Source organism: Myotis brandtii, unplaced genomic scaffold (genome assembly GCF_000412655.1).
Source record: "Myotis brandtii unplaced genomic scaffold, ASM41265v1 scaffold406, whole genome shotgun sequence".
Classification (NCBI taxonomy): Eukaryota; Metazoa; Chordata; class Mammalia; order Chiroptera; family Vespertilionidae; genus Myotis; species Myotis brandtii.
In genome coordinates, this window is record NW_005365599.1 from 1,745,347 (window position 1) to 1,771,546 (window position 26,200).

The following is a 26,200-nucleotide window of genomic DNA, read 5'->3' on the forward strand; positions in this document are numbered from 1 at the left end:
AGTTGGAGGCGATCAGGCCAGCAGAGGGGGAGTATTTGGGGGTGATCAGGTCAGCAAGGGGGGGGGCAGTTAGAGGTGATCAGGCCTGAAGGGTGGCAGTTGGGAAGATCAGGCTGACAGGCAAAGTGGTTAGGGATGATCAGGCAGGCAGGCAGGTGAGCGGTTAGGAGCCAGCAGTCCCGGATTGTGAGAGGGATGTCCGACTGCCTGTAGGATCGGGCCTAAACTGGCAGTCGGACACTCCCCGAGTATCCCAGATTGGAGAGGGTGCAGTCTGCGCTGAGGGACACCCCTCCCCCCCGCATGAATTTCGTGCACTGGGCCACTAGTGCTATATAATAAAAGGCTAACATGCAAATTAACCGAATGATGGAACGACAGGTCACTATGATGCACACTGACCACCAAGGGGAAGACACTCAATGCAGGATCTGTCCCCTGGTGGTCAGTGTGCTCCCACAGGGGGAGTGCCACTCAGCCAGAAGCCCTGAGCCGGGCTCACAGCTGGCAAGAGCAGTGGTGGTAGCAGGAGCTTCTCCCGCCTCCGCAGCAGCACTAAGGATGTCCAACTGCCAGCTTAGGCCCACAGGCAGTGGGCCTAAGCCATCAGTTGGACATTCACCAAGGGCTCCTGGACTGCAAAAGGGCACAGGCCAGGCTTAGGGAACCAGGCCTCTAGTATTTTGAATAATTTGCCTTAAAATTTCCCAGGCTAGAAGGTTTTATATTAAAATTTTCTCTGATAATGCCTAGGTACTTTTACCTCTTAGAAAAAGAGATTTCTTATTAATGTAACAGAAGAAGATTTACTTTTAGTGTTGAATTTATTTTTAAGCAAAAACAGTATTCCTGGATAAGAGGCAAAAATGATCTTTAAAGGGTTTCAGGGGCAGAGTCTGACAACATATGGGTAAAACCAAGCTACAATCTTCTCATAAAATTGCATTCTTGAGCCTTTTTCATCTTTTCCATTCATTTTTTATAATAGTTGACATTAAAGACATGAAATATGTCAAAAGGCAACAAGAAATCAGGTTTAGATAGCCTCCTATGGACCCAGCACCCATACTGGATTTGAGTGTGCTTTCCCAAGCTGCTCTGTGTGCCGCTGATGAGAACAGGAGCTTTGAGAATGACAGTTCTCCTGGGCTCAGGAGCACCTGAATAAACGCATGCTCACAAACCTCAAAAGGAAAATCTACAAAGGTCATTCATGGCTATAAAAGATTCATTCACATCTTCTAAGTGCTTTCTAGATTTTAGGCAAAGGTTTCATTCTCTCACTATGTAAATCAGACTAACAGTTCAGGATTCCCTTTCAAGATCAATGATTTTAGTACTTCCTGTTTGATACAAGGACTTCACAGTTAGTATCTTGGAGTGTAATTACAACCTAAACATGTCTTTCGAAGTCAATCCAAAACAAAAAACACAAAAAAAACCCACACACACTAATTTACATTCAGTATAAACTGATCAAAATTGCTTTAGAATTGTTTGTTTACTTGCCTTAGTGCAACTTTCTCCCCAGTTAAATTATAAGCTCCTTGAGTGTTTATAAATACTTTATTCTTACTTTCTTGATAATGCCTAACACAATGTCTCACTCACATATGAGCCTTGAAAGAAATATGTTATTTCACCATAATTAACTGTATTTAATTTTTTTCTGAAAATGCAGATTCTGGAATTGTCTAGCATTTGTTGCTTTTCTTATGGTGTTTACTTTTATTGGACTTCTAATTCCTGCACATACGTATTTATATGTATCATTTTCTGATATATACTATTCATTAAATATCTACTTCACACTTATTGTTTTAAGGTAAGAACATCATTTAAAGGATTCTGTCTATAAAACACTGAATAAACCTGAAGATATTCTTTTAAATAACAAAAATGTTTCATTCCTTAGAATGAAAATTTGATTCATAAACTTTCCAAAGAATCATCAGGAAATTAGTGCTTAGCTGTGTTTTTCTGTTTGTTTTGTTTTTAGTTTTTAACTTCATTTTAAAGCAATGCAAGACCTCTGTAAGATTTTTTAAGATTAGAAAAAAGGAAAAAAAATTATAATTTTGCTACCTAGAGGCAACCCTATTAACATTTGTTTCATTTCATCCACTAGTTTTTCTTTTTCTTTGAGGGTTCATGAAGTTAAACACCTATCATAAATTTTTTAAAAAATATGTCCTTACTTTATTTGCTTAATATTTCATAACAAATAATTTCCTAGTAATCATAGTTGGAAAGAGGTTTTTAAAATCATAAGGAAGTTCTCTTTGTAAATGTCCTTTTTGCTCAAATAATTTTTGTTGGCCCTTTTCCAGTATGAAGAGGCAGGAAAAAAGTCTGCCTATGTAGGTGAAAAGGAGATGACAGAGAGAGAAAAAAACCAGTATAACTAGAGCCCCATCATTCAAACTGTTAACATTATACTTCCATTTAGGAAAATCAGTTGGGAGTTGATATCAAGTTGGCTAGTGCCAAGTAAATGAAAATTAGTCCCAAATTATCAGATACAATTAGTATAAAATATAGGAATGATATATAAGAGAAAGATGAAAGATAAACGGGTTGACCAATATTGTACAGATTCAGTAAGATTTAAGTTTACAAAGAAAAAAAAGAGAGAACTTTTGTCCCTACTTCTTATTCATTTAATTTACTTCTATTTCTTTTGGGATCCCAGAACAGAATATCCTATATAATAAAAGGCTAATATGCAAATTGACCAAATGGCGGAATGACCGGTCGCTATGACATGCACTGACCACCAGGGGGCAGACGCTCAATGCAGGAGCTGCCCCCTGATGGTCAATGCGCTCCCACAGGGGGGATGTGGGACTGCTGACTTAGGCCCATTCCCAAGGGCTCCAGGACTACAAGAGGGGCACAGGCTGGGCTAAGGGACCCAACCCACCAAGTGCATGAATTTTGTACACCAGGCCTCTAGTATATAAATAATTTACAAAACATCTCAAACTTTTTCTTTTCTGCTTGAAAAAGCACCACTAAAAGTGATGTGAAATTTTCCTATTGCTCACCCTACAGGAAGAAACAAAGATGAATGGCATTTTCTTGGCATGTCTCTCTATGGAATGCCCTTTGGCCTTCCTTTGATACTATGTACATGAAAGATGTCTCATTTGTCTTAGAGTTGGCAATTCCACAGGGAATAGATGGGAAGAAATAGAGTAGGGTGAAATGAAAAGAACTTTCTATTATAAGAATAACTTTTAAAAATTTGTTTTGTCTTTTAGACTTCTGGTCTTTCTATTATTGAGCCCTCTTCTGTCTCGACTTGGTGATGGGTTCAGCTGGCGCTGGGCATTCATAATGGTCTGGAGTGAAATGAGAGGTTTGCCTAATGTAACGATGGCCCTTCTGCTTGCCTACTCTGACCTTTCTGTTGGAACTGAGAGGGAAAAATCGCAAGTAAAAGAACATATGTTCTTATTTATTGAAAACTTAATTAAAACTGTTGTTGTATACTAAAATGTGCTTTTAAAAAAACTTTATTGTGGAAAGTATCACATATGCCCCTTTATTTTCCCCATTGACACCTCCTAGCCTCCCCCTGTCCCCCACCTAAGGCTAAAATATGCTTTTGTAGTGAGGTAGCTTAACCCCACTTGGACTGTAGGAGTGATTTAACTATGATGGCAAGAATGGGCAGAGGAGGAACAACTGACAACTTCCCTCTTCCCCATTCTAGCTTGGGGATCCCTAAGTCCCTTCTTCACACTCCTAAAGAATAGTTTATTATGAAAGTTGAAGGAATAAAAACATATAAATCATTTAAAATAGTATCTGAGCCTGGCTGGTGTAGCTCAGAGGTTGAGCATCAACCTATGAATCAGGAGATCATGATTCAATTCCCGGTCAGGGCACATGTTCAGGTGGTGAGCTTGGTACCCAGTAGGGGGCTTGCAGGAGGCAGCCAATCAATGATTCTCTCTCATCATTGATGTCTCTATCTCTTTTTCCTTCTCCCTTCCTCTCTAAAAAATAATATATGATGCCCTAGTCAGTTTGGCTCAGTGGATAGAGCATCAGCCTGTGGACTGAAGAGGCCGGGTTCAATTCCAGTCAAGGGCACATTCCTAGGTTGCAGGCTCGAACCCCAATAGGGGGTGTGCAGGAGGCAGTCAATCAATGATTCCCTCTCATAATTAATGTTTCTATCTCTCTCTCTTCCCCCCTTACTCTCTGAAATCAATAAAAATATATTAAAAATAATAATATATGATATAAAGTATGTACTTAATAAATGTTTTTATTTTTACTTACTCCTAATGTCTGTATAAGTAAGTATACACTATGTCAAACCATGTGTCCTGATTTTTAGTTTGGTTCCAAAAGCATGGATGAAATATATGCGGGAAGATAGAGAATCCCCAGAGTACTTTCAACACGTCCGATAGCCAAATTCTCCCCTCCATGAGCATCTATTATCACAGTATAACCTAGCTTAATTTACACTGGTAAATACAAAAGATATTATATGGAATTGTCATCAATACTTTGTATTTTTCAATTCTAGGTATTATTTCATGGAGTGTCAGTATGCTTAATCACCCTGATTGTCAATAGAGTTATTTTGCCAATGGTAGTTAGTAAACTAGGTAAGTCTACTAATTAGTATTCTGAATGAAGAGAGAAGTATTCTAAATATGCTAAAGAATTGGTAAAAATGAAGAAAGAAGCTATATAAATGCAAATCAACAATGTCTTATTGAAGCGGAAATTGGTCCTCTATGTAAAGTCATATGAAAGGTTTAGGCCAACAACCTTTTTATTTATTTTTTTAAATTACTTACATTAGTCCAGTTTAAGTAACATAATACAGTAAGTTTATTCAGTTATCTGACAAACTTGTATTAAGAGCCTTCTATATGCCAGGAACAATTTAACTGACAGTGATGCATTATGAAGACTGACCAGATTTCTGAGTTGATAGAGCTTACATTGGAGATAAGTAAACAGTCAGTAAAAAAGTCAAATAAGGTAATATCAAAGTAAACAAGCCACATGTAAATACATTTAAAAACACAACAGGTAAGTAGATTACTGAGGAAGCCATATGTTTAATTAATATATGATTAAGGTCTTAAAAAGGCCACTCTAGTTCTGTGGATAACTGATTGGGAAGAGGGGGGTGGTAAGGAGAATGGAAGTAGAAATAACAATTTTAGGAGGATGTCTGCATAATATAATGTGCCTGTTTTAAGCCCCTACTTTTTTAACAATTGAGAAAATGAGACTTAGAGAGTTGAAAGTCCTTGCCCAAGGTCATACTACTAGGTAATGGCAGTTAAGAACTAGAAACATATTGCCTTGATGCTTTTAATCCATTATATTCTTAACTGTTTTGTTACCCTTTTTATGATACATGGAGTTTTCACTCTAATGACATATTTTTTTTTCAATCTGAAATTTCATCTTTATGGATAATACTACCCAATCTCCCTTCCTTCCTCATATTTGGAACAAAATCTTTTTCATTTTCTTCCCCCACCCCCCCAAATTATGTGAGCCTTAGCATAATAAAATGGGAAGAACAGATTAAAGAGATAACATTTTTCAAAAAGTATTAGATGTTCTACTTAGTAGCTAGATAAACCTAAAATTCTTAGTGTGGAGCATCTGTTTATTTGCACTGAGAGCAGTGAACATTTGCTCATGAAACATTGTTGCTTTCCAAACAAGCTTCTATGGCTCAAAAAAGGAATTTATATCTGATAGCAAGAGTACTTCAAAACTTAATGAGGTCTGGAGATATATATGGGGATAAATATATACCATACATATCATATATATGGTTTTACATATAGGTAGAATATATATGTACACATACTCTGTATATGTGTATATATCTGTGTACATTATTTACATATATTTATGTATAGACCTATACCTATATGGCAGTGGTTCCCAAACTTATTTGGCCTACCGCCCCCTTTCCAGAAAAAATATTACTCAGCGCCCCCTGGAAATTAATTTTTTTTTAAAATTGTAATAGCAATTAAACAGAAAGATATATGTATTAATGTTTCTACCTTTTTCGTAAAATATAGTAAAGAAAGGTGTAAATTAGAAACATTGAAGTTTGAAATTATGAAACTATTTATTGAACTCAGAATAGAAAGGTAATACAAAAAAAGTTAAAACAAATGCACCTGTGGCCATCACCGCCCCCCTGGATCGCTGCAGAGCCCACCAGGGGGTGGTAGCGCCCACTTTGGGAATCACTGCTATATGGCATGTACAGATATAGACGATGGATATGCAGTTCAAAGGCCTGAGAACCAGGAAAGGCAATGATATAAATTGCAGTCCAAATCCGAAGGCAGGGGAGGATCAATTTCCCACTTTGAAGACCATCAGTCAGAGAGAGTGAATTTTATTTTGCTCAGCCTTTTGTTCTATTCAGACCTCCAACAAACTGGATGAGGCCTGACCACATTGAGAAAGGCAATCTGCTTTACTCAGTCTGCCAGTTTAATCCCCTGTCTCCTCATCTATTAAACTGGGAAAAGGGACTCACCTCAAAAGCTGATCAAGATGATAAAAACAAAACTTAATACGTGCAAAGAGCATATGATAAGCACTCAATAAATATTAGTTATTAGAAGGAGTATGAAAGTAGAAAATTTTGAAATTGTTAGTGTTCCTATTATTAAACAATTTATGTTGAGTGTTTAATTAAAAAAGCTATTTAGTACATACAGTAAGAACAAAAGGAAGCTTTATAATTCAGATTAAAAGGGTGATGTTCCTTCTATTTATAAATGTGCTCTTTGTATCAAAGGTCTGCGTGATGTCACATCAACAAAATATAAGTCACTTTATTATACATTTCAACATTTTCAAGAGATAACCAAATCTGCAGCCTCCGCACTCAAATTTGATAAAGATCTTGCTAATGCAGATTGGAACATGGTTGAGAAAGCGATTGTATTTCAAAACCCATATGCAGTAAGCAAGTAATATCTTTAACTTATCCCTTCAGAGTAGGTATGATTGTCCTTAAGTAGAAAAAAATGTTACAAATATTAATTCACAATTTTAATACTTACAATTGACAGAAACGTTGTATTGGTAACTCCTTATTTACCACAATAGTTAGGAGGGGATCTTAGGGAATTTTGTGATCACTGTGGGGCAAAGTAGAAGTGACAACCTCTTTAAGTACACACAAAATATATGTTGTAAATTCAAAACAAGGAGCAGTGTTGCCGCATTCCCCAGTGGTTCGGATTCAGTAGGTCTGTGGAGGGATCTAAAAATGTTCATTTCTAACAATTCCCAGTTGATGCATATGCTACTGGGGAAACATACTTTCAGAACCACTGGCTTAAAGTGTGATTATATATGCAGTAGCTTTTATAAACTGTTAACAATGCCAAGTAAAGATAAAGATATGCTATAACTCTTTCCTCCCCAAACTGGCAATCATTTTATGTCTATATAACTGTGCAAGTAATCTTGAACATTTTTCTGTATCTAGAAAATTTTCTATAATTTCTCAAACCAAACTGGTATATGACTTGCTCAAGGTTTATGCTAAACTATGTTAATATTCATGTATTACTTATTTGATTTTTATTTGTGTTTTACTTAGTTAAGCCAAGGAGAAACAACAGAACATCAAAAGGTGAACTGTCCAAACTGTAACACAGAAATAGATGAGACCCTTAACATTGAAGCAATGGAACTGGCCAACAGGCGTATTCTGTCAGCACAAATAGTTAGTACTTATTAAACACTTCTAAAAGTATTTTAGACCTAACATTATACTGAAAACTTCTCCCTTGCTGAAGATAATCTTGATTATACTCACCTGCATAGCTTAATATATTGTTTACAAAGGCAAAGGGAAATTTGACATTGTCTTAGGAATCTGCTTGACTGCAAAAAAAAATAAGAGGGAGGGAGGGAGGAAGGGAGGGAGGGAGAGAGAGAGAGAGAAAGAGAGAGAGAGAGAGAGAGAGAGAGAGAGAGAGAGAGAGAGAGAGAATAATAATCCACTTAAATTAGCTTAAGTCAGCGGTTCTCAACCTGTGTGTCGCGACCCCTTTGTTGGTCAAACGACCCTTTCACAGGGGTTGCCTAAGACCATCCTGCATATCAGATATTTACATTACGATTCATAACAGTAGCAACATTACAGTTATGAAGTAGCAATGAAAATAATCATGGTTGGGTGACAACATGAGGAACTGTATTTAAAGGGCCAGAAGGTTGAGAACCACTGGCTTAAGTAAAAGGTGTTTTATTATGAGAAACTGGCAGTTTCACAGGTCCCAACGGCAGGAAACATAGCTGAGCTCAACCTTCAGATGTGTTATGCAGTCAGTTCCAATCACTGGTTACCTCTGGGTCCAAACCAGTTTTTCATGAGAGGATACCACCAAGTTCACTAACAACTGCAAGTATAAGGTACTATCTATATATATAAAAGCCAAGTGACCGGTACGACTGGAACGACCAGTCACTATGACGCACACTGCAGTGGCCAAATGGCCCGATCGAGGCCCCGATCACCCCCCCAAAACCTCCTGTGGTCCCTCCCCCCAGCAGGCCTGGCCCCCAATCAGCTCCCCCTCCCCTGATTGGGGGCAGGGCCAGCCAGCCAACCTCCTGAATCCTCTCCCCCTGGCCAGCCCAGCCCAATTGGCCCCCATTGGGGTGGGCCTGCTGGACCTCACCCATGCAAGAATTCATGCACCGGGCCTCTAGTGTTATTATATAAAATCTTGAGTAAAATTAGAGAAATTGTGTAACACAGCAGCATGCAGAATTCTGTGGGAAACTGCTAGCAGCCTAGTTACCATTTTCTATTCAGGGCAGAATATTGACCAGTTGCCATGACTCATCCTCTAGAAATGTTCCTGGTGGGCCTTCCACATTGCACATGGAACTGTCAGGCATTTCTCAGCTGTGCCAGTCATACAGGATTCCACGCATTCTACTTTCTCCGGCAGTCACCCTGGAAGACAAGTTGAGTCTGAAAGTCAGCTTTTCCAAGGACCTAAATACTTTCTTTAAGCAAGTGAGGGGGTGCCATGAAGGATGAACTTTTGCCCAGATGGTGCCATGTTTCACCAGCAGGTTTTATGAGATCATGTCTTTGAATCTCTTCCAGATTTTTAATTTATTTGAGGAAAATATAGTATTCAGGAACCCTTAAAGCAATGCAGGAGATTCCATTTTGAATCTCACTTTCATTGTTAATTTGATGTGTGACTCAGGACTTCCTCACGTCAGTCTTTATTCTCCCTATCTGTAAAGGAGAAAACTTAAGCTAGCTAAATAACCTTAGATTCTTTCTGCTTGTGAAATCCTTTGTTTTTGCAATATACGGTCCATGTACCCTCTTGATTTTTTGCCTTAAGCACTTGTTTTCTACGATTATATCTTGTTGATTTAGTGCTATGTGTGGCTTTTAACCAGGAAATACTATTTTTCCAAAGTAGGTTGGATCTCTCTGCTCTAGATTTTCATCTCACTTCACATCTTTTTAGTTCTTCTTCCTTCTAGATATATTTTCATGTTTATCTCAGTTTGTCAACTTGGTTCCTGCAATGTCAATTCTAATGTTCACTGCTCTTAACCATAATATTTATTAGTCTATTAAAGTTTTCAAAGCTTTGGGAATGTCTATTTAAATCTCAGCCAGCCCTTCTTAACTGAGGCAATATCTTCTCTACTATTGTTCATTAGAAGAAGCAGCACAGCATGACAAAGCCTGGTATAGGAGGAGCAATATGCCATAAGGGCTCAACAGGAGACAGGCTTATATTCAGAGAAAACTGATTTATTAATGTGATTTTGGGAAATCTACTTAACTCCCTGAGCCTCAGCATTCTCATCTATAAAATACATATTTGAATACCTTCCTCACAAACCTGTTGCAAGAATTAAATGTTTATTTAAAACACATATAGATCAGTAGCACAATACTCTCCAGGTCCATCCATGCTGTAGCAAATGGTAAGAGTCCCTTCTCTTTTACAGCTGCATAATAATCCATTGCATAAATATACCAGTTTCTTTTATCCATTCATCTGCTGATGGGCACTTGGGCTGTTTCCAAACCTTAGCTATTATAACTCACACTGCTATGAACATAGGGGTGCATATATTCTTTCTGATTGATAATTTAAGGTTTTTAGGATATATTGCCAGAAGTGGGATCACTGGGTCAAATGGGAATTCCATATTTAATTTTTTGAGGAAACTCCGTACTGTTTTCCCCAGTGGCTGCACTCGTATTCATTACCACCAGCAGTGTACTAGAGTTCCCTTTTCTCTACATCCTTGCCAACATTTATAGTTTGTTGATTTGTTGATGGTAGCCATTCTGACAGACAAGTGTGAGGTGGTACCTCATTTTGTTTTAATTTGCATCTTTCTGATGCTTAGTGACTGAGCGTTTTTTCATATCACTTGGGCTTCTGTATGTCCCCTTTGGAGAAGTGGCTATTTAGGTCCTTTGCCCATTTACTAATTGGATAGTTTGTCTTTCTTTTGTTAAGTTGTATGAGTTCCTTATATATTTTAGATATTAACCTCTTATTGGATGTATCATTGGCAAATGTGTTCTCCCAGGCAGTGGGCTCTCTTTTCACTTTGCTGATGGTTTCTTTTGCTGTGAAGAAGCTTTTTATTATGCTAAGCAAAATAAGCCAGTCAGAGAAAGGTATCACATGAACTCACTCATATGTGGAATCTAATGAACAACATAGACTGATGAACAAAATAGATGCAGAGAGATAGAACCATAAACTGATGAACAAAATAGATCCAGAGAGATAGAACCATGAACAGACTGATGAATTTCAGAGGAAAGGTGGAGGTGGGGGGTTGGGGAGGAGAGATTACCTCGGGAATTTATATGGGCACATGCATAGCCATGGACACAAACAATAGTGTGGCAAAGGCTTGGGAGGGGCAGGTGCAGGAAGGAGGTGGGTCAATGGGGAAAACAGATAAACAACAACAAAAAACAAAGGGGACATCTGTAATACTTTTAACAATAAAGATAAATTTGAAAAGAAAGAGAGAGAGAGAGAGAGAGAGAGAGAGAGAGAGAGAGAGAGAGATCCGTTAATTCAATAGTATAGTAGACAGGTCAATAAATGGCCGTTACTTTTAGGAATCAACCATTCTCTAAATTCTTCTTACATTTTGGTGTGAATGATATTTTAAGAATTAACATTTTTTCTAGTAACTGCTTTATCATTTGTGTTGCTTTCATGAGTTCATATCATTTTCAGCTTCCTTATTTTTCCATAAGCTACAGTGTTAATCTTTGAGAATACAGAATGTATTTAAATCTCACATTACTTTATAAGTATTTTAATTAAATTTGAGGAGAAAAATGCTATGCTATTGAATTCCCTCATCTTCAAATCCAGTTCTATTTCTTCCTAGCATGCACTAGAATCAAAACCATGTTTTAATATCCATAAATGATTGTGCAGATAGAATGTATTCAATGGAACCCAGGAATCTTTAGTTGTAGCAAAGATTCCAATTTTGGAAGTTGGTCTACACAATTATTTTCAACACACTGAGGCCAGCAGCAATGTCAGACAGGGGTTTTCCCAGCACAAGCCTGAAGCAGAGTGGGCTCTCACAATATGGACTGAATGGATGAATGAATGTGTTCTGCAAGACAGTCGCAGTTCATTTAATGCTAATAATAGACTGGACACCAGAGTTCTGTTGTCAAAGTGTGTGTATCAGGATCCTTCACTGTACAATTCCTCAGAGCTTTTAATAATCTAATATCCATTACAAACTTTTCAGATAGGAATGCGGCTTTCAGTAGTTCCCATAATTATCTGGCCACAGAACTCCATTTATTTTGGCAAGTGTAATTAACATCTAGAAGGACCCTGGTTTCCTACAGAACCAGTTGGGTACTACCCACTGCTCAGACCTAACTTTTACACTCATGAGCTATCCAGACCTATCTCATGGTCTGTACTCTGTAAGAGAGCTTCTTTTTATAAAGATATAGATTCTTTGGGGATTTTGACTTCTTTCCCACAGATTATTTTTCCATTAAAGTGAATAAATAAGTTGCCATTGTTATTCGTGCTGCATCATGATGTGACTTGACTTTCAGGCAAGCTACCAGAGACAATACAGGAATGAGAGTCTGTCCCAGAGTGCGGTCCAGATGCTGGTGGGCGCAGCAGGAAGCTTTGGTGAGAAGGGAGAGTAAGTATATTGTCAGGAGAAAATTTCCATACTCCTAATGTTAGAAATTGTGCAAGATTTTTTTCTTGCTTTTGTCTGATAAGTTGGGATCATCCAGTGTTATGTGTGGAAGCCCGTGTCTGCTCTACACCCCACAACCAGGCCAGTTAACCTACACTCCGTTTTCTTGACTTGCTCTACTTGTTCAGACCTCTGCACATATGAAGAAGCTACTCCTTCTTACTAAGATGCTCTGCCCTTTCTCCTTTGCTTCCTAAAAAGCTAAACTATAATAAACTGCTCTCTCTCTCTCTCTTTCTCTCACTAATCAAATGTCTCACTAAGTCAAAGACTTTCTTGATCCCTATAGGCACATCTTCCCACAACACACCCTCTCTGAATATTCAGCATACACTTGTAATGATTTCTTTAGATTAAGTCTCCACAGTAAGCAGTGAGTTCCTCAAAGTCAGGGTTTTAGGGATTACCCTAAAGTTATCCCCTGTGGGAGGATGAAGGCAACAAAGCCCAGATACACCTTTGTTCTGGTCTATACTCCTGGTACTAAGGACACCAAAATTCCCTGCTCAAATGAATCTAAGTTTATTTATGGGGTTGTATTCTTGGACTTTTTCCCATGAGCCATCACCTTAAAAGCAAACTGGGCCTTTAGTGTATAAACCTAAGAGGTGTGGCAGCCTGGTGTCCACTCACAGTACCACTGGTTTGTGGTACCGTGAGAGATAAAGACAGTGTGGGATGAGAAGCAGCCAGACACTGTAGCATGTTCTTGCTAGAGTTCAAGTACAAATTTTCAGAGTCTATGAGTTTTAATTCAAGCCTAGCCATGCAAATCATATGACATTATATTTGTCAAGATAGAAAGATAAAATATCTTATTTGAAATTTTGGTTTCTTGGTTAATAATGTTTAAATATTTCACATATAGTGCAAGGCTCTCCATTTGCCCTATTGCTCCAAGCCCTTCAAATGCTTAGGAGACCTGAGTGGTGTTAGGGTAGTTCAGGAAGAGGGCTGGGCAAACGTAGTCAATTTAAAACAATATGATGTATACTTTTCAAAGAGTGAATAAATGACATTCTGAAAGCATTGTCACTTCATTGTCCATGAAAAGTTAATTAAAAGAAAACAAAACAAAACAAACAAACAATAATACAGAGCAGCTCAGCCCACTGCCTTGATTTTTCCTCTTTAAAATCCTCCAAGAAGGTAGAAGCAGCATAAGTCTATGAATAAATGGACACAAAGAAGATGTCAACAGTGGGAGAAGGGGGTTAAGGAGGTGAAAAAATTCATAGTAGACAATGAAGGCAAATTTTGGAATATATTACATTTTTATTCACACATGTAAGAGATACTAGTAAATATTGAATACTAATATACACAAAATTATATGCCAGGCACTGTGGGGAATATCAAGATTAGTGAAATGGTGTTCCAATCTCCAGAGACTTTCTATTAATTACACTTGTAATGAGTACTTGCTCATTTGCTGGGCTGTCTTGGAGTTGATTTTGCCATTTGCTGATGATTCTTACCAGTAACCCCATGTGCTGGGGTGTCTTGTGGCAAGAAAAAAAAATCTAAGGAGAGAAAGAGTATCAGGTTTAAAAAGGAGTACCAAGACCTGTGCTAAGTGCCTGTGTAATTACCTAAGAAATAATATATTGAATAAAGAGCTTTTATTAAGTTTTGTTTCAGATACAGTCTTAAACATTTAACATATATTACCAATTTTATGTCTAAAATCCTATGAGGTGAATGCCATTGTTATTATCCTCATTTTGCAGATGAGGAAAGTGAGCCCCAGTGAGATTAAATAATTTACCCAATGTTATTTGTCTAATAAATTACAGAGCTTATTAGATTTGAAGCTAAGTTGTCTTACTATCCAGTTAAAAAGATCATACTCTTTTCCTAATATGGGTCAAACAATGAACAGTTGATATAAAAATAGGAATTCAGGAGCCTGAATTACTTAATTTGGGCTGTAAAATGTCATGTACTTACTGATATTACAGAATTTTAGGATTCATTAGAACTTTGAAAATTATCATACCTTAGATATTAACTCCTTCAGGAAGATTTCCTGATTCCCCATGACTCTATTCAATGTGCCTCCCCACAAGAGAAAATAAATGTGCCCCCTTTGTGGGTCTGGCTTGTCCTTTTACAGATTATTTCCATAGCAACATTTACTACACTTTACTGCAATTGTTTTTGCATGTTTTACTTTACTACTCTGCTAAATCCTTGAGGACAGAAACCAGTATTTGTTTGTGGCTTATGGTTTATCCCCAGCATTTAGCAACCATAATAGGTGTCCAATAAATAATTTAAAAATTAGGAATGAATCAAGTCATATACACATTAGTGATTTTTTAAATGTAATTCCCATGTTATTATATTGAATCATAGAGAATTGAATGATTTTATTTATTTCTCAATTACATCAGTTTTCCTATAGCAGATAAATTGCCCAATTTTCAGAGTGTGAACATTATAATCAACTAGAGGCCTGGTGCACGGATTCATGCACTTGTGGGGTCCCTCAGGCTGGCCTGCATCCTCTTGCAATCCGGGACCCCTCAGGGGGTATTGAACTGCTGGTTTCGGCCCGATCCCCACAGGCCAGGCTGGGCATCCCCCGAAGGATGTAGTAGTGCGCAAAGCGGCAAAATGCCAGGGAGGAGCCCGAGCAGGGGCCGGGCGCCATGCCGTTCCTGCTCATTCTGGCCCCACTGTACCTGCTACTGCTGCCTGGTAGCACTGCCGCCGAGGCAGGAGAGGCTCAGGACACGGCAGCTTCGCTCACCAGCCATGAGCCCAGCTTCTGGCTGAACGGTGCTCCGCTGTTGGAGTGCACTGACCACCAGGGGGCAGCTCCTGCATTGAGCATCTTCTCCCTAGTAGTCAGTGCGCATCATAGCTACCAGCCAACTGGCTCGCTGGTCGAGTGGTTGACCAATCGCTTAGGCTTTTATATAGAGAGATAGGAAGGACAAGGTCCGCCTTTGAACTTAAGTCACCAATGACCTTCCATTAAGCCATTTTTTAATGTAGGACCTCAGATCCAAGGACAAAACTCTGTCCTCCTTCTATGGAAGACAATGAAAGTATCTGGACAGCAACAGGTAAGTTCCTCATAAAACCAAACAAGACCAATTCATAGCACACAGATCTAAGCTGTCTCAATAGAAAAGTCAGAAGAAAACTACAGACAAGTGCCACCAAAGTATCTTTTGGGGTTTTATTACCACTGAATTCTCCAAAACCATTTTAACTCTTAATCTACCACTTGTATTTTCCCCATAAATTCCTTGGCTACTTGCCCAAAAGGTGAAAGAAAGGAGATGAGAGGATATGTAAGATCGGCTGGATGTCTCATAATACTTTTTCATTTAATTATCCCAGGCTAACATAGGTATTTTTACCTCCATTTTACAGAGCAAACAGGTTAATGAGGTAATTTGTTCATTGCCAAACCAGATAATGGGGTTCACAACATGAAAACCCATATGTAGTTGAATCCCAAATATTTGAACTAAGGTATGCTTTCTATTCCTGAACCTTGACCTCTCTACCATTTTAAACCATGTATCTCCAGATTTTTATACTCTCTGTTTAATAAGTGAGCCCCACATATTAAAATTAATAATTATATGTCTATTGTATCTATAACTTTGAGACTTGAAACTATGCCCATGAAAATGTCTCATTTCCAGTCATCACTGGGCAAAATATTATTTTTGCTTTCTGCCAATACTGCATTCAACTTATCCCAAAATTTAAAAGCATATTTAAAGATTTCTCTTTTTTTAGGTATATGAGTCTTGAAACAATAAAGAATTATTCTGAAAGCAAAACAATTCTTACCTTTGTTAGAAAAGTATTGCTCAATTGGGTATATAATACTAAAAAGGAAAAAGGGATCCCATCAAGGTAAGTGAAATTTCTGGCTCATAATGATAATTTGATGTTTAATTTCTTTAACATAAAAAATTGTTCTTCACAGCTTGTAGACAATTTTGAAATCAGAAAGTATGAGTCCATCAACTTTTCTTTTTCCAAGATTGGTGCAGCTATTTGGGGTTACTTGCAATTGTATATGAATTTTTAAAATCCTCACCTGAGGATATTTTCACTAATTTTTAGACAGAGGGGGGAGGGTTAAGGGGGAGAGGGAGAGAAAAAAACATCAATTGGTTGCTTCCCATTTGTGCTCCAATCTCCCTGAAACCTGGGTATGTGCCCTGATAAGGAATCGAATCCTCAACCTTTTGGTGTATGGGACGATGCTCCCATCAACTGAGCCACACTGGCCAGGGATATATACAAATATTTTTAATTAGCTTGTTTATATCTGGGAAAAAATGCCATTGAGATATTCATAGGAATTGCATGGAATATGTTGACAGCTTTGGGTAGAATTGCCATCTTAGCAACATTAAGCTTTCCAGTTTGTGAATATAGAATGACCTTTCATTTACTAAGATTTCTAATTTCTCTCATAAATGTCTTACCATTTTCATTGTACAAGTTTTCATTAAATTTATTTTTTTACCTTTTCTTCAGTTAAATTTAATCTTAAGTATTTTTTTCCTTTTTTAATGCCTTCATAAGTTAATTTTTTCTTAATTTTATTTTTGGATTATTTATTCCTAGTATATAGAAATACAACTGATTTTTAATATATATTTTAAAGGTTTCCTTTAATATGTTTTTTTAATTGATTTCAGAGAGGAAGGGAGAAGGATAACGAGGTAGAAACATCAGTGATCAGAGAGAATCATTGATCGGCTGCCTCCTGCACACACACACTGGGATGGATCCCAAAATCCAGCATTTGCACTGACCAGGAATCAAACTGTGACTTCCTGGTTCATGGGTCAATGCACAAACAGTGAACCACACTGGTCAGCTAATTTTTTTTTAATATATTTTATTGATTTTTTTACAGAGAGGAAGGGAGAGGAATAGAGAGTTAGAAACATCGATGAGAGAGAAACATTGATCAGCTGCCTCCTGCACACTCCCCACTGGGGATGTGCCCACAACCAAGGTACATGTCCTTGACCGGAATCGAACCCGGGACCCTTGAGTCTGCAGGCCGATGCTCTATCCACTGAGCCAAACCGGTTAGGGCAGGTCAGCTGATTTTTATTTATTGATTCTATACCCTGAAGCTTTGCTGAATTCACTTATTAGCTCTCAGTTTGGGGGAATTCTCTAGGATTTTCTGCATATAAGATTCTGTCATCTATGAATAGAGGTAATTTTACTTCTTCCTTTCCAACTTGGATGGCTCTTATGTCTTTTCTTCAACTCAATAGGAGTATCAAAGATTGAGTGTCTAATCCACCACACTCAATAAACAACAAAAGGACATATCTGTGCTATAGTTATTTTAAAGCCTTTAATACTAAATTAAGCTACAACCTTCTGAGTAATTATTTTTGTTGCTGTAACTTAAAGAAAGAGAAATTTGAAAACTATAATTGATAGTCAATTTATCCCTTAGACCAGCCGTGGGCAAACTACGGCCCGCGGGCTGGATCCGGCCCATTTGAAATGAATAAAACTAAAAAAAGAAAAGACCGTACCCTTTTATGTAATGATGTTTACTTTGAATTTATATTAGTTCACACAAACACTCCATCCATGCTTTTGTTCCTGCCCTCCGGTCCAGTTTAAGAACCCATTGTGGCCCTTGAGTCAAAAAGTTTGCCCACTCCTGCCTTAGACTATCTCCTAAAAGCCATTCATCTCAGTAGGTAATACAGATTCTGGAGTTACATGCTATATTTAGAATCCCCTTCTCCATCATTTATTAGCTGAATGAGTTTTTCAGGTCTCAGTTTCCTCATTTGAAAAATAGGTATAATAATATTTTTGTTATATTCTGGAAGCTAACTGATTTATGTAAAGCATCTGGCAAATAGTAGATGCTAAAATATAATAGTTGGGTTCTCCTCTGCCTGATGGGATCATTATTATATAGTGTGTGTAGAAGTCCAGGGATTGACACTGGGTAGTCATTTAACAAATATTAATGTTTATTACTAAGTGCTGAGTAACATTCCATTGGAAATTGAGTTCTTTAGCTAATGGATAAAGTCATAAATATGGGGATATGGCATTTAAAAAAGAGCAACAAACACGAAAGGAAACAAATAACCATGAAAAAGAACCAGCAGAAATAACAGCAGACTTATATCCCTATGACTTCATAACTGAAATGTTAAAATTAATAAGTGAGGGACTCACAAACATGAACAAGTCAATCATCAAAAGAAACTGAACAGAAAAATGGAAAAATACCTATAATTCTTAAAATTAAAAATTCAACTTGAATTATTCAGAATTGAATACAAAATCAACATGATATATCTAATTTGGAGAGATACAACTAGAGTTGAGCAAATAAGAATAAATAGAAAAATATCAGGACCCTGAGATTTGAAGTGCTAACACTTGGGCAGACAAATTTGAGAAGGCTAAACACCCATATTCTCATGAACACTCTGACCTGACTGAAGCAGCTGCCTCTACCTTGCTGGAGGATGATAGCCTCCCAGCACCTTCACAGGCTGCAGACACATCACAAGATAAAGCTTGTCATTGTTTCAGGGTTAGTCTCTACCACCTTTTATTATTTCCAAGGTAATTACTGAGGTCAGATCTTAACACAGCTAGAGGATTCTACAACTTATCAACTGAAGGGCTTACAAGACCTAACCAGCCCTGACCGGTTTGGCTTGGTGGATAGAGCATCGGCCTGCAGACTCAAGGGTCCCAGGTTCGATTCCAGTCAAGGGCATGTACCTTGGTTGTGAGCACAAACCCAGTAGGGAGTGTGCAGGAGGCAGCTGATCGATGTTTCTCTCTCATTGATGTTTCTAACTCTCTATCCCTCTCCCTTCCTCTCTGTAAAAAATCAATAAAATATATTTAAATAAAAAGACCTAACCAATATCAGAGAACACTAGTAGAACATACAAGAGAATGGATCTTGAGAAGATTGCAACATGAGGCCAGATTATGAAGAATTTCTTGGCATGATGGTCTTATCCATGATGAGCCAAGGTTCAACATGTGGTCAACGAGACTTGGAATTGGTATTATTACATGCCTGAAATGGGTTTTGAAGCTTGACGAGGCCAAAAACCTACAGTAAATGAAGTGCAGATGACAAAAAAATTATAATATTTAATGATATTAATTATATGGGAATGAAGAGCCAACCACATGACCTCTGGGAAGACCTGCATTTCCCTTCACCAAGGCAACAGTGATAAACTCAATGATAGATGTCTTCTGCAGGACATGGTTGACAATATTTGAAACAATAGAATTGGTGCTTCAATTCCTTGCCTCCTGCCATTCCTTGGCAGAATGAATGGCAGAAGACAAATGGCAGCACTTAAATGTCAGAGAAAGGATAAGCATACTTTATTTTTTGAGCAGCAAATCAGAGAATGGCTAACAAATAACGTAAGTCAAAGGGAAATATAGACAGTTAACTCACTATAAATAAAGATATAAATAAAGATATTTCTAAAGATAGAGAGCTGGTGGGCAAAGGGATGAGATCACGTACTGCAACAGAAAATCATGATCCCTCACCTTTCTTCCAGACATAAGTCAGTTCTCAGATCCAGAGCTCTTGAGAAAGGATGGCAACAATACCACAAGTATACAGGAGAAATATTCTCTCAATATATATTTTTTCCAAATGGACCTTTAGGCACTTTACCAGAGTTACTATGCATTGGGAAAAGGAAAATACCTGGACTTTTGTACTTTGGGGATATGGCATCCTATCTAATAATAGACAAATAGGGTAATTAACTATACCTCGGCTCCGCTTCCCATTGGCTAATCAGGGAGATATGTAAATTAACTGCCAACCAAGATGGCGGCCGGCAGCCACGCAGCTGAAGCGAACATGAGGCTTGCTTGCTCCAGTGATGGAGGAAGCCAAGGTTCCCCGCCTGCCGCAGCCCAGCTCTGAGCTCCTGAAGCAACAGCTCCAAAAGCAACAATGTTTCAATTATAGAAGCTAAACAAACCCCAGATACCTGCTTTCAGCAGCTGCGGCCTCAGAGCTGGAGCTGGCTCTCAGCTCCAGTGACAGCTATAGAAAGTAAATAAATCCCAGAATAAAAATAAAAAGGAAAAAAAAGAGAGGCTGGGAGCTTCAGTTGCCCACCAGCCTGAAAACGGCCCTCAGCCCCTCATCCAGGCTGGCCAAGCACCCCAGAGGGCCCCCCGCCCTGATCCGGGCCCCCCTTCAGGGCAAACCAGCCAGCCCCCACTTGTGCACCAGGCCTCTATCCTATATAGTAAAAGGGTAATATGCATACTGACCCTAACAGCAGAGCGACTGGGAATCACTGGTCACTATGACACACACTGACCACCAGGTGGCAGACACTCAATGCAGGAGCTGCCCTCTGGTGGACAGTGCACTCCCACACGGGGAGCTCTGCTCAGGCACAAGCCAGGCTGATGGCTGCCAGTACAGCGGTGGTGGTGGGAGCCTCTCCTGCCTCCTCAGCAGCGCTAAGGATGTCCGACTGCAGCTTAGGTCTGCTCCCCGCTGGCAAGTGGACATCCCTGGAGGGCTGCCGGGCTGCCAGAGGGATGTCTGCCATCTTAGGCCCAATCCCCCGGGGAGCAAGCCTAAGCCAGCAAGTGGTCATCCCCCGAGGGGTCCCAGACTGCAAGAGGGCACAGGCGGGCTGAGGGACCCCCCCCCCAAAGTGCACAAATTTTTGTGCACCGGGACTCTAGTTTAAAATAATACTGATACAAAAAGCTTAAAATCCTATCATAGTCCTCAAGTTAAACTGGGAGCTTTTAGGCTAATGAAGTTTCTGACTCAGTCTGTCTCATAGAAGTCCAGCAGGTCCACTGTGTGGTTATTTCCCCAAGGCTTTGAGTGTATAATTGAGACAAACATACTTAGGATCTAGCCAAACACTCACATTATCTAACTGACATACCGATCAAGGCTCATTATGGCAGGAAGGACCAGGCAATCAAGTGGAACCCATGGCTAAAATAGTAATAAGAAGCAATATAGCATTTCAGGATTAAGAACTTAACATGAACATGAAAGATTTAAAGGTATTATGAATTAGCCACATCATATTTTTTCAATTCATCTTTGTGGCATAAACAAGTCATTATAAACAGGCAAAAGGTAAGCTCAAGTGCAATACTTTACCAGATATTATTTTATTGCTGGAAGAAATAAAAAAATCTAAGTCAGAATCACTGCCTGAAGGCCTGGAGGGCCCTACCAATTTAATGCCAGGATTATATTTGTGTTCATGTTTTATGTTCTTTTCTTAAATAGAACCTCAAATTGTAAAAGTTTCAAGTCCTGTGTAACACAGATTGACCTCTGCAAATAGGGAAGTGATCCAGTACTTTAACCACTTTCAATCAGCAATTAATTAATCAATGAGTTTTAACAATTAAAATGCATTATTATACCATTTGAATAATTAAAAAATAAAATTAAAATACATAAAGTAAATCCTCATCCCCAATTCCACCTTCTAGAATACTTAGTATGGAAAATATTTTCCACAGCATACACATAACTTTAAAATTTTTTTAATTAAAATGTGGACCCAAACTGTTCCACCACACACATCCTGGGATTTGGTCTTGATTTTATGCTTTGACAAAGAAAGATGCTCATAATACATTATTAGGAGAGAAAAAAATCAGGTTATAGGACAGTATGTATGATATTCCTTTTGTATTTATAGACAGTGATTATATAAACAAAAGGATCAGAACAATATTTAAATTGTTAATAGTAGTTATCTCTGAAAAGTGGAATTATTGGAAGGTGGAAAGGATTTCCTTTGTTTGTTTTTAAAAATATTTCCAGTTTAAATTGTCCCTGACTTGTTCTAACCGGTTTGGCTCAATGGATAGAGCGTCAGCCTGCGGACTGGAAGGTCTCAGGTTCGATTCCAGTCAGGTGCATGTACCTTGGTTGCGGGCACATCCCCAGTGGGAGGTGTGAAGGAGGCAGCTGATCAATGTTTCTCTCTCATCAATGTTTCTAATTCTCTATCCCCCTCATTTTCTCTCTGTAAAAAAATCAATAAAAAATATTTTTAAAAAATTGTCCCTGTCTTATAAACAAAAGTATTTCTATTAAAAGTACAGTGAAGCCTGGAGGGGTGGCTCAGTTGGTTGGAGCGTAATTCCATACACCAAAAAAAAAAAGGCAGCTGATCAATGTTTCTCTCTCATCAATGTTTCTAATTCTCTATCCCCCTCATTTTCTCTCTGTAAAAAAAATCAATAATAAAAAATTTTTAAAAATTGTCCCTGTCTTATAAACAAAAGTATTTCTATTAAAAGTACAGTGAAGCCTGGAGGGGTGGCTCAGTTGGTTGGAGCGTAATTCCATACACCAAAAAAAAAATGCAGTTAGATTCCAGTTGTGGCACATACCTAGGTTTCGGGTTAGGTCCCTGGTCAGGGCATATACGGGAAGCAACCTATCAATGTTTCTCTCCCACATCGATATTTCTCTCTTTCTCTTCCTTCTCTCTCTAAAAATAACCTTAAAAAAACAACATATAATCAGATGAGGATTTTTAAAAAGTACAGTAAAAATGAGTGAGAGGTGAGGAAGGTGAGAAAGAAAGAGGGAAAGCCAGCATCAGTCATTTCCAGAAGAGGAAATTAAAAGGACACTATCTGAAGTAGGATGCCAGAGGTGTTAGCTCCTGGTGGCCACCTCCCAGAACTAAGCTGGACTCCATCGTTATTGATGATTAGAATAGAGCTGGACATATAATGAAAATAATTCCATGTAATTCTTTTATCAGATAAAACTTCCTCCTTTTTTCTTTTACAGATATTGCTTTCTTAATGTATTCCATAAAATAGTATTTACTGATGAATTTGAATATGTCGGATACCTTGTGATACTAATGAATACGTTCCCTATTATAATTTCTTGGATGCCCACAATATATTACACCTATGAGGATGAATTAAGACAAAGTAACTACGTATTTATGGGATTTTACATCCTGGAGTCCCTAGTTAAGGTAATCAATGTGTGTGTGTGTGTGTGTGTGTGTGTGTGTGTATTTGTGCATGTGTGTGTGTGTGTAATATTCAAGAGGGAGATTTCCTAACTTCATTTTTCAACACTAGCTACAGTTTTCTAGGAGTGTATAAAATTCTCTTCCACTTCTCAAACAAATAAACTTTAGTTCTTACAGATAATTTTAGGGTGACTCAATATAACATATCCATACTTAAGGATTAGTGTGTGTCAAAGGGACCCAGAATGAGTTTCACAGGTATTGGAAATGTTCTTAAACTTAGCAAGGTAGTAAAGACATGGATGTTGGTTTTACTATTTTTACACTAACTAGATAAATAAATGGATAAATAGATGGATAGATATTCATTTATACAAAATGATATCATAATTTGATTTTTAAATCCAATATAAAGGTAGTTGTCAAATAATGGAAATATACACCCACAAATTGATAACAATATTGTGTCATATGGATCAACAAGTTGTAATATATTTTAGCCAGAAAGTTTAAATAAAATAAGTATATCTGATATTTGGACAAAATTAATGAGTCTCAAATTTTTAATGGGAAATTAAAATGCTACTGCAGAGTGATACTATTGGAGAGGGGATAGACTCACAACCCATCACATTACATGTGATAAATTCCAAGCTAGTTGGAATGACCATAGGACATTTCATATATTTTTTAAAAAATAAAGCAATTAATGTTAGGGTTAGTTACAGGGTGAGGGTGAGAATGAAGAGTTTCCTAAAATATGTAATACCTTTTACTGTAACATGTACTATAGTGGAAAGAGCCCAGAGCTGGAATTTAGTAAAATGGTTCTGATTTTGGTTTTCTATGACAAACTCTTCACAAGATCACTGAATTTCTCCCAATTTCAATTTTTTTCTTCTTTAAAAGTCAGGGTTGGTCTAAATAATCAATGAAGATTCCTCTAGCTCTGTTATTCTTTGTACTCTGCCACATTGAATCTGCTGTCATAGCCATGAATAGCCATAGCTTCATCCAATCAGGTCCACTTATGCAGTGGTTCTCAACCTTCTGGCCCTTTAAATACAGTTCCTCATGTTGTGACCCAACCATGATTATTTTCATTGCTACTTCTTAACTGTAATGTTGCTACTGTTATGAATCATAATGTAAATATCTGATATGCAGGATGGTCTTAGGCAACCCCTGTGAAAGGGTCGTTTGACGGCCAAAGGGGTCGCGACCCACAGGCTGAGAACCGCTGCACTTATGACAGCAGCACTGGACTGTAGAGATATGGTCAGCCATCATAGCTGAGATGATACTCCCAACCCTGTGCAACCCTGTTCTTGTCTCCCATCTACTCCACACAAAATGTGTCCTCACTGCCCAGTTTTCAAACTTGCCTTCATCTAACATTTCCTCTACCCCCTTTTCTGTTTAATTCAGTTCTCCTTCTTTATACTATGCCTTTTAAAATATCCATTATGCTATCAACAATAATAATAAATGATCACCTATAAAGTACCAGTCATTTTTTATTATAACATTTCAAATCCTTAAATTAACCTTTTAACACACACACACACACACACACACACATACAGTCCCCAAAAATGTATAAACACTGAATAATTATTCATTCCAACGGGTTAAATCTGAAAAGAAAGAAACATCAATTGAGCTATCAGCTGTTAAAGTGTGTATACATTTTTGGGGACACCCTGTACTCGTATATATACCATGTGAATTTTACAGATGAGGGACCTGAGTGTCTGATAAATTGTGTTACTAATCTGGAATCACATAGCTAATTAATAGTAGAATTGGAATCCAACCCTTCATAGGTATTGTTCTTTTTAATAAACAATGCTGCCTTAAATTTTTTCCTTCCTATATTTTCAACATTTTCCCAAACACTCTTCAACCTATTAGAGGAATGGCCTCTAGAATCTTTCTTAAAGGAAGGGTAGTAATCTCTTTTCTTCATCTGCGAACATTACCTGAACTTCTAAATATTCTTTGACAAACTTACATTCAACAAACCCCTATTTCTTTGAAGTCCATACCTACCTTCCACACCAAGCTCGTCCTCTCCTGTGGCTGTATTCTAGTGACCTGGAGATAACTTCTTCACATTTCGGAATACTTGGAATTTGGATACAGTCTTTATACTAATTTTTTCAAGTTCCTGAGAGAATGATCCAACTTATACCTGTTTCAATAAGAAGGAAATGAGACATCTATGGAGGCTAAATGGTGATGTGGGCAGGACCTCATAAGACCAGAATCTGGTCTTCTGCTTTATAGATTCAGACACTGAATTTCCTCAGCCTGGCCAAATGTGAACAGACTCAAGGGAAATGACTCTAGCACCAAACACACAGGAATCTGTTTATAAATAGCATAGCAATTTCTTAATTAGTAATAAAGCATATGCTTTCCCTGGGACATGATTATGTCTGCCTCCTACACTTCCTTTGAATCATGGTGAGTAGGGGCATAAGGCTGCTAAAAGAAAACAAATTCATCCAAATTACAAATCAGTATCTTAAGTATTATAATAAAGGACTACACAGGAGCTATGGGGGAAAACAACAACAGGATTTTCTTATTCAGAATAAAAGGGTCAGAAAAGAAAGACCTTCAAGGGTAGTAGATACTTGAGTTGGAGTTTGAATAATGAATAAGAGCCAAAGTAGGAAGTGAGTACCATGAGCACACAGCATAATGGACAAGAACAAGGTAAAACTTAGAGGCAACATTGTGACACAAGAGTCATCATTCCCAATGACTAGAGCTTAGGGGTGGGATGGTCAAGGTGGACATTGGAGAGATGCTAACTTTGTGTAGAGGATATAGAAATTGAGACAGGAGACACAGCCATGAATTAA

The 26,200-nt window shown here is 38.0% G+C and overlaps 1 protein-coding gene across 1 annotated transcript in view; it reads left to right on the forward strand.

The window, feature by feature from the left end:
- SLC9C1 (solute carrier family 9, subfamily C (Na+-transporting carboxylic acid decarboxylase), member 1) overlaps positions 1 to 26,200 on the forward strand; it is a 101,142-nt gene that overhangs the window by 37,244 nt on the left and 37,698 nt on the right. The window contains exons 10-17 of the mRNA XM_005873327.2: positions 1,682 to 1,825; positions 3,264 to 3,438; positions 4,547 to 4,628; positions 6,815 to 6,981; positions 7,628 to 7,753; positions 12,143 to 12,237; positions 16,060 to 16,179; positions 23,132 to 23,327. Coding sequence (XP_005873389.1) covers positions 1,682 to 1,825; positions 3,264 to 3,438; positions 4,547 to 4,628; positions 6,815 to 6,981; positions 7,628 to 7,753; positions 12,143 to 12,237; positions 16,060 to 16,179; positions 23,132 to 23,327 — 1,105 coding nt within the window. The remainder of the gene's footprint in view (positions 1 to 1,681; positions 1,826 to 3,263; positions 3,439 to 4,546; positions 4,629 to 6,814; positions 6,982 to 7,627; positions 7,754 to 12,142; positions 12,238 to 16,059; positions 16,180 to 23,131; positions 23,328 to 26,200) is intronic.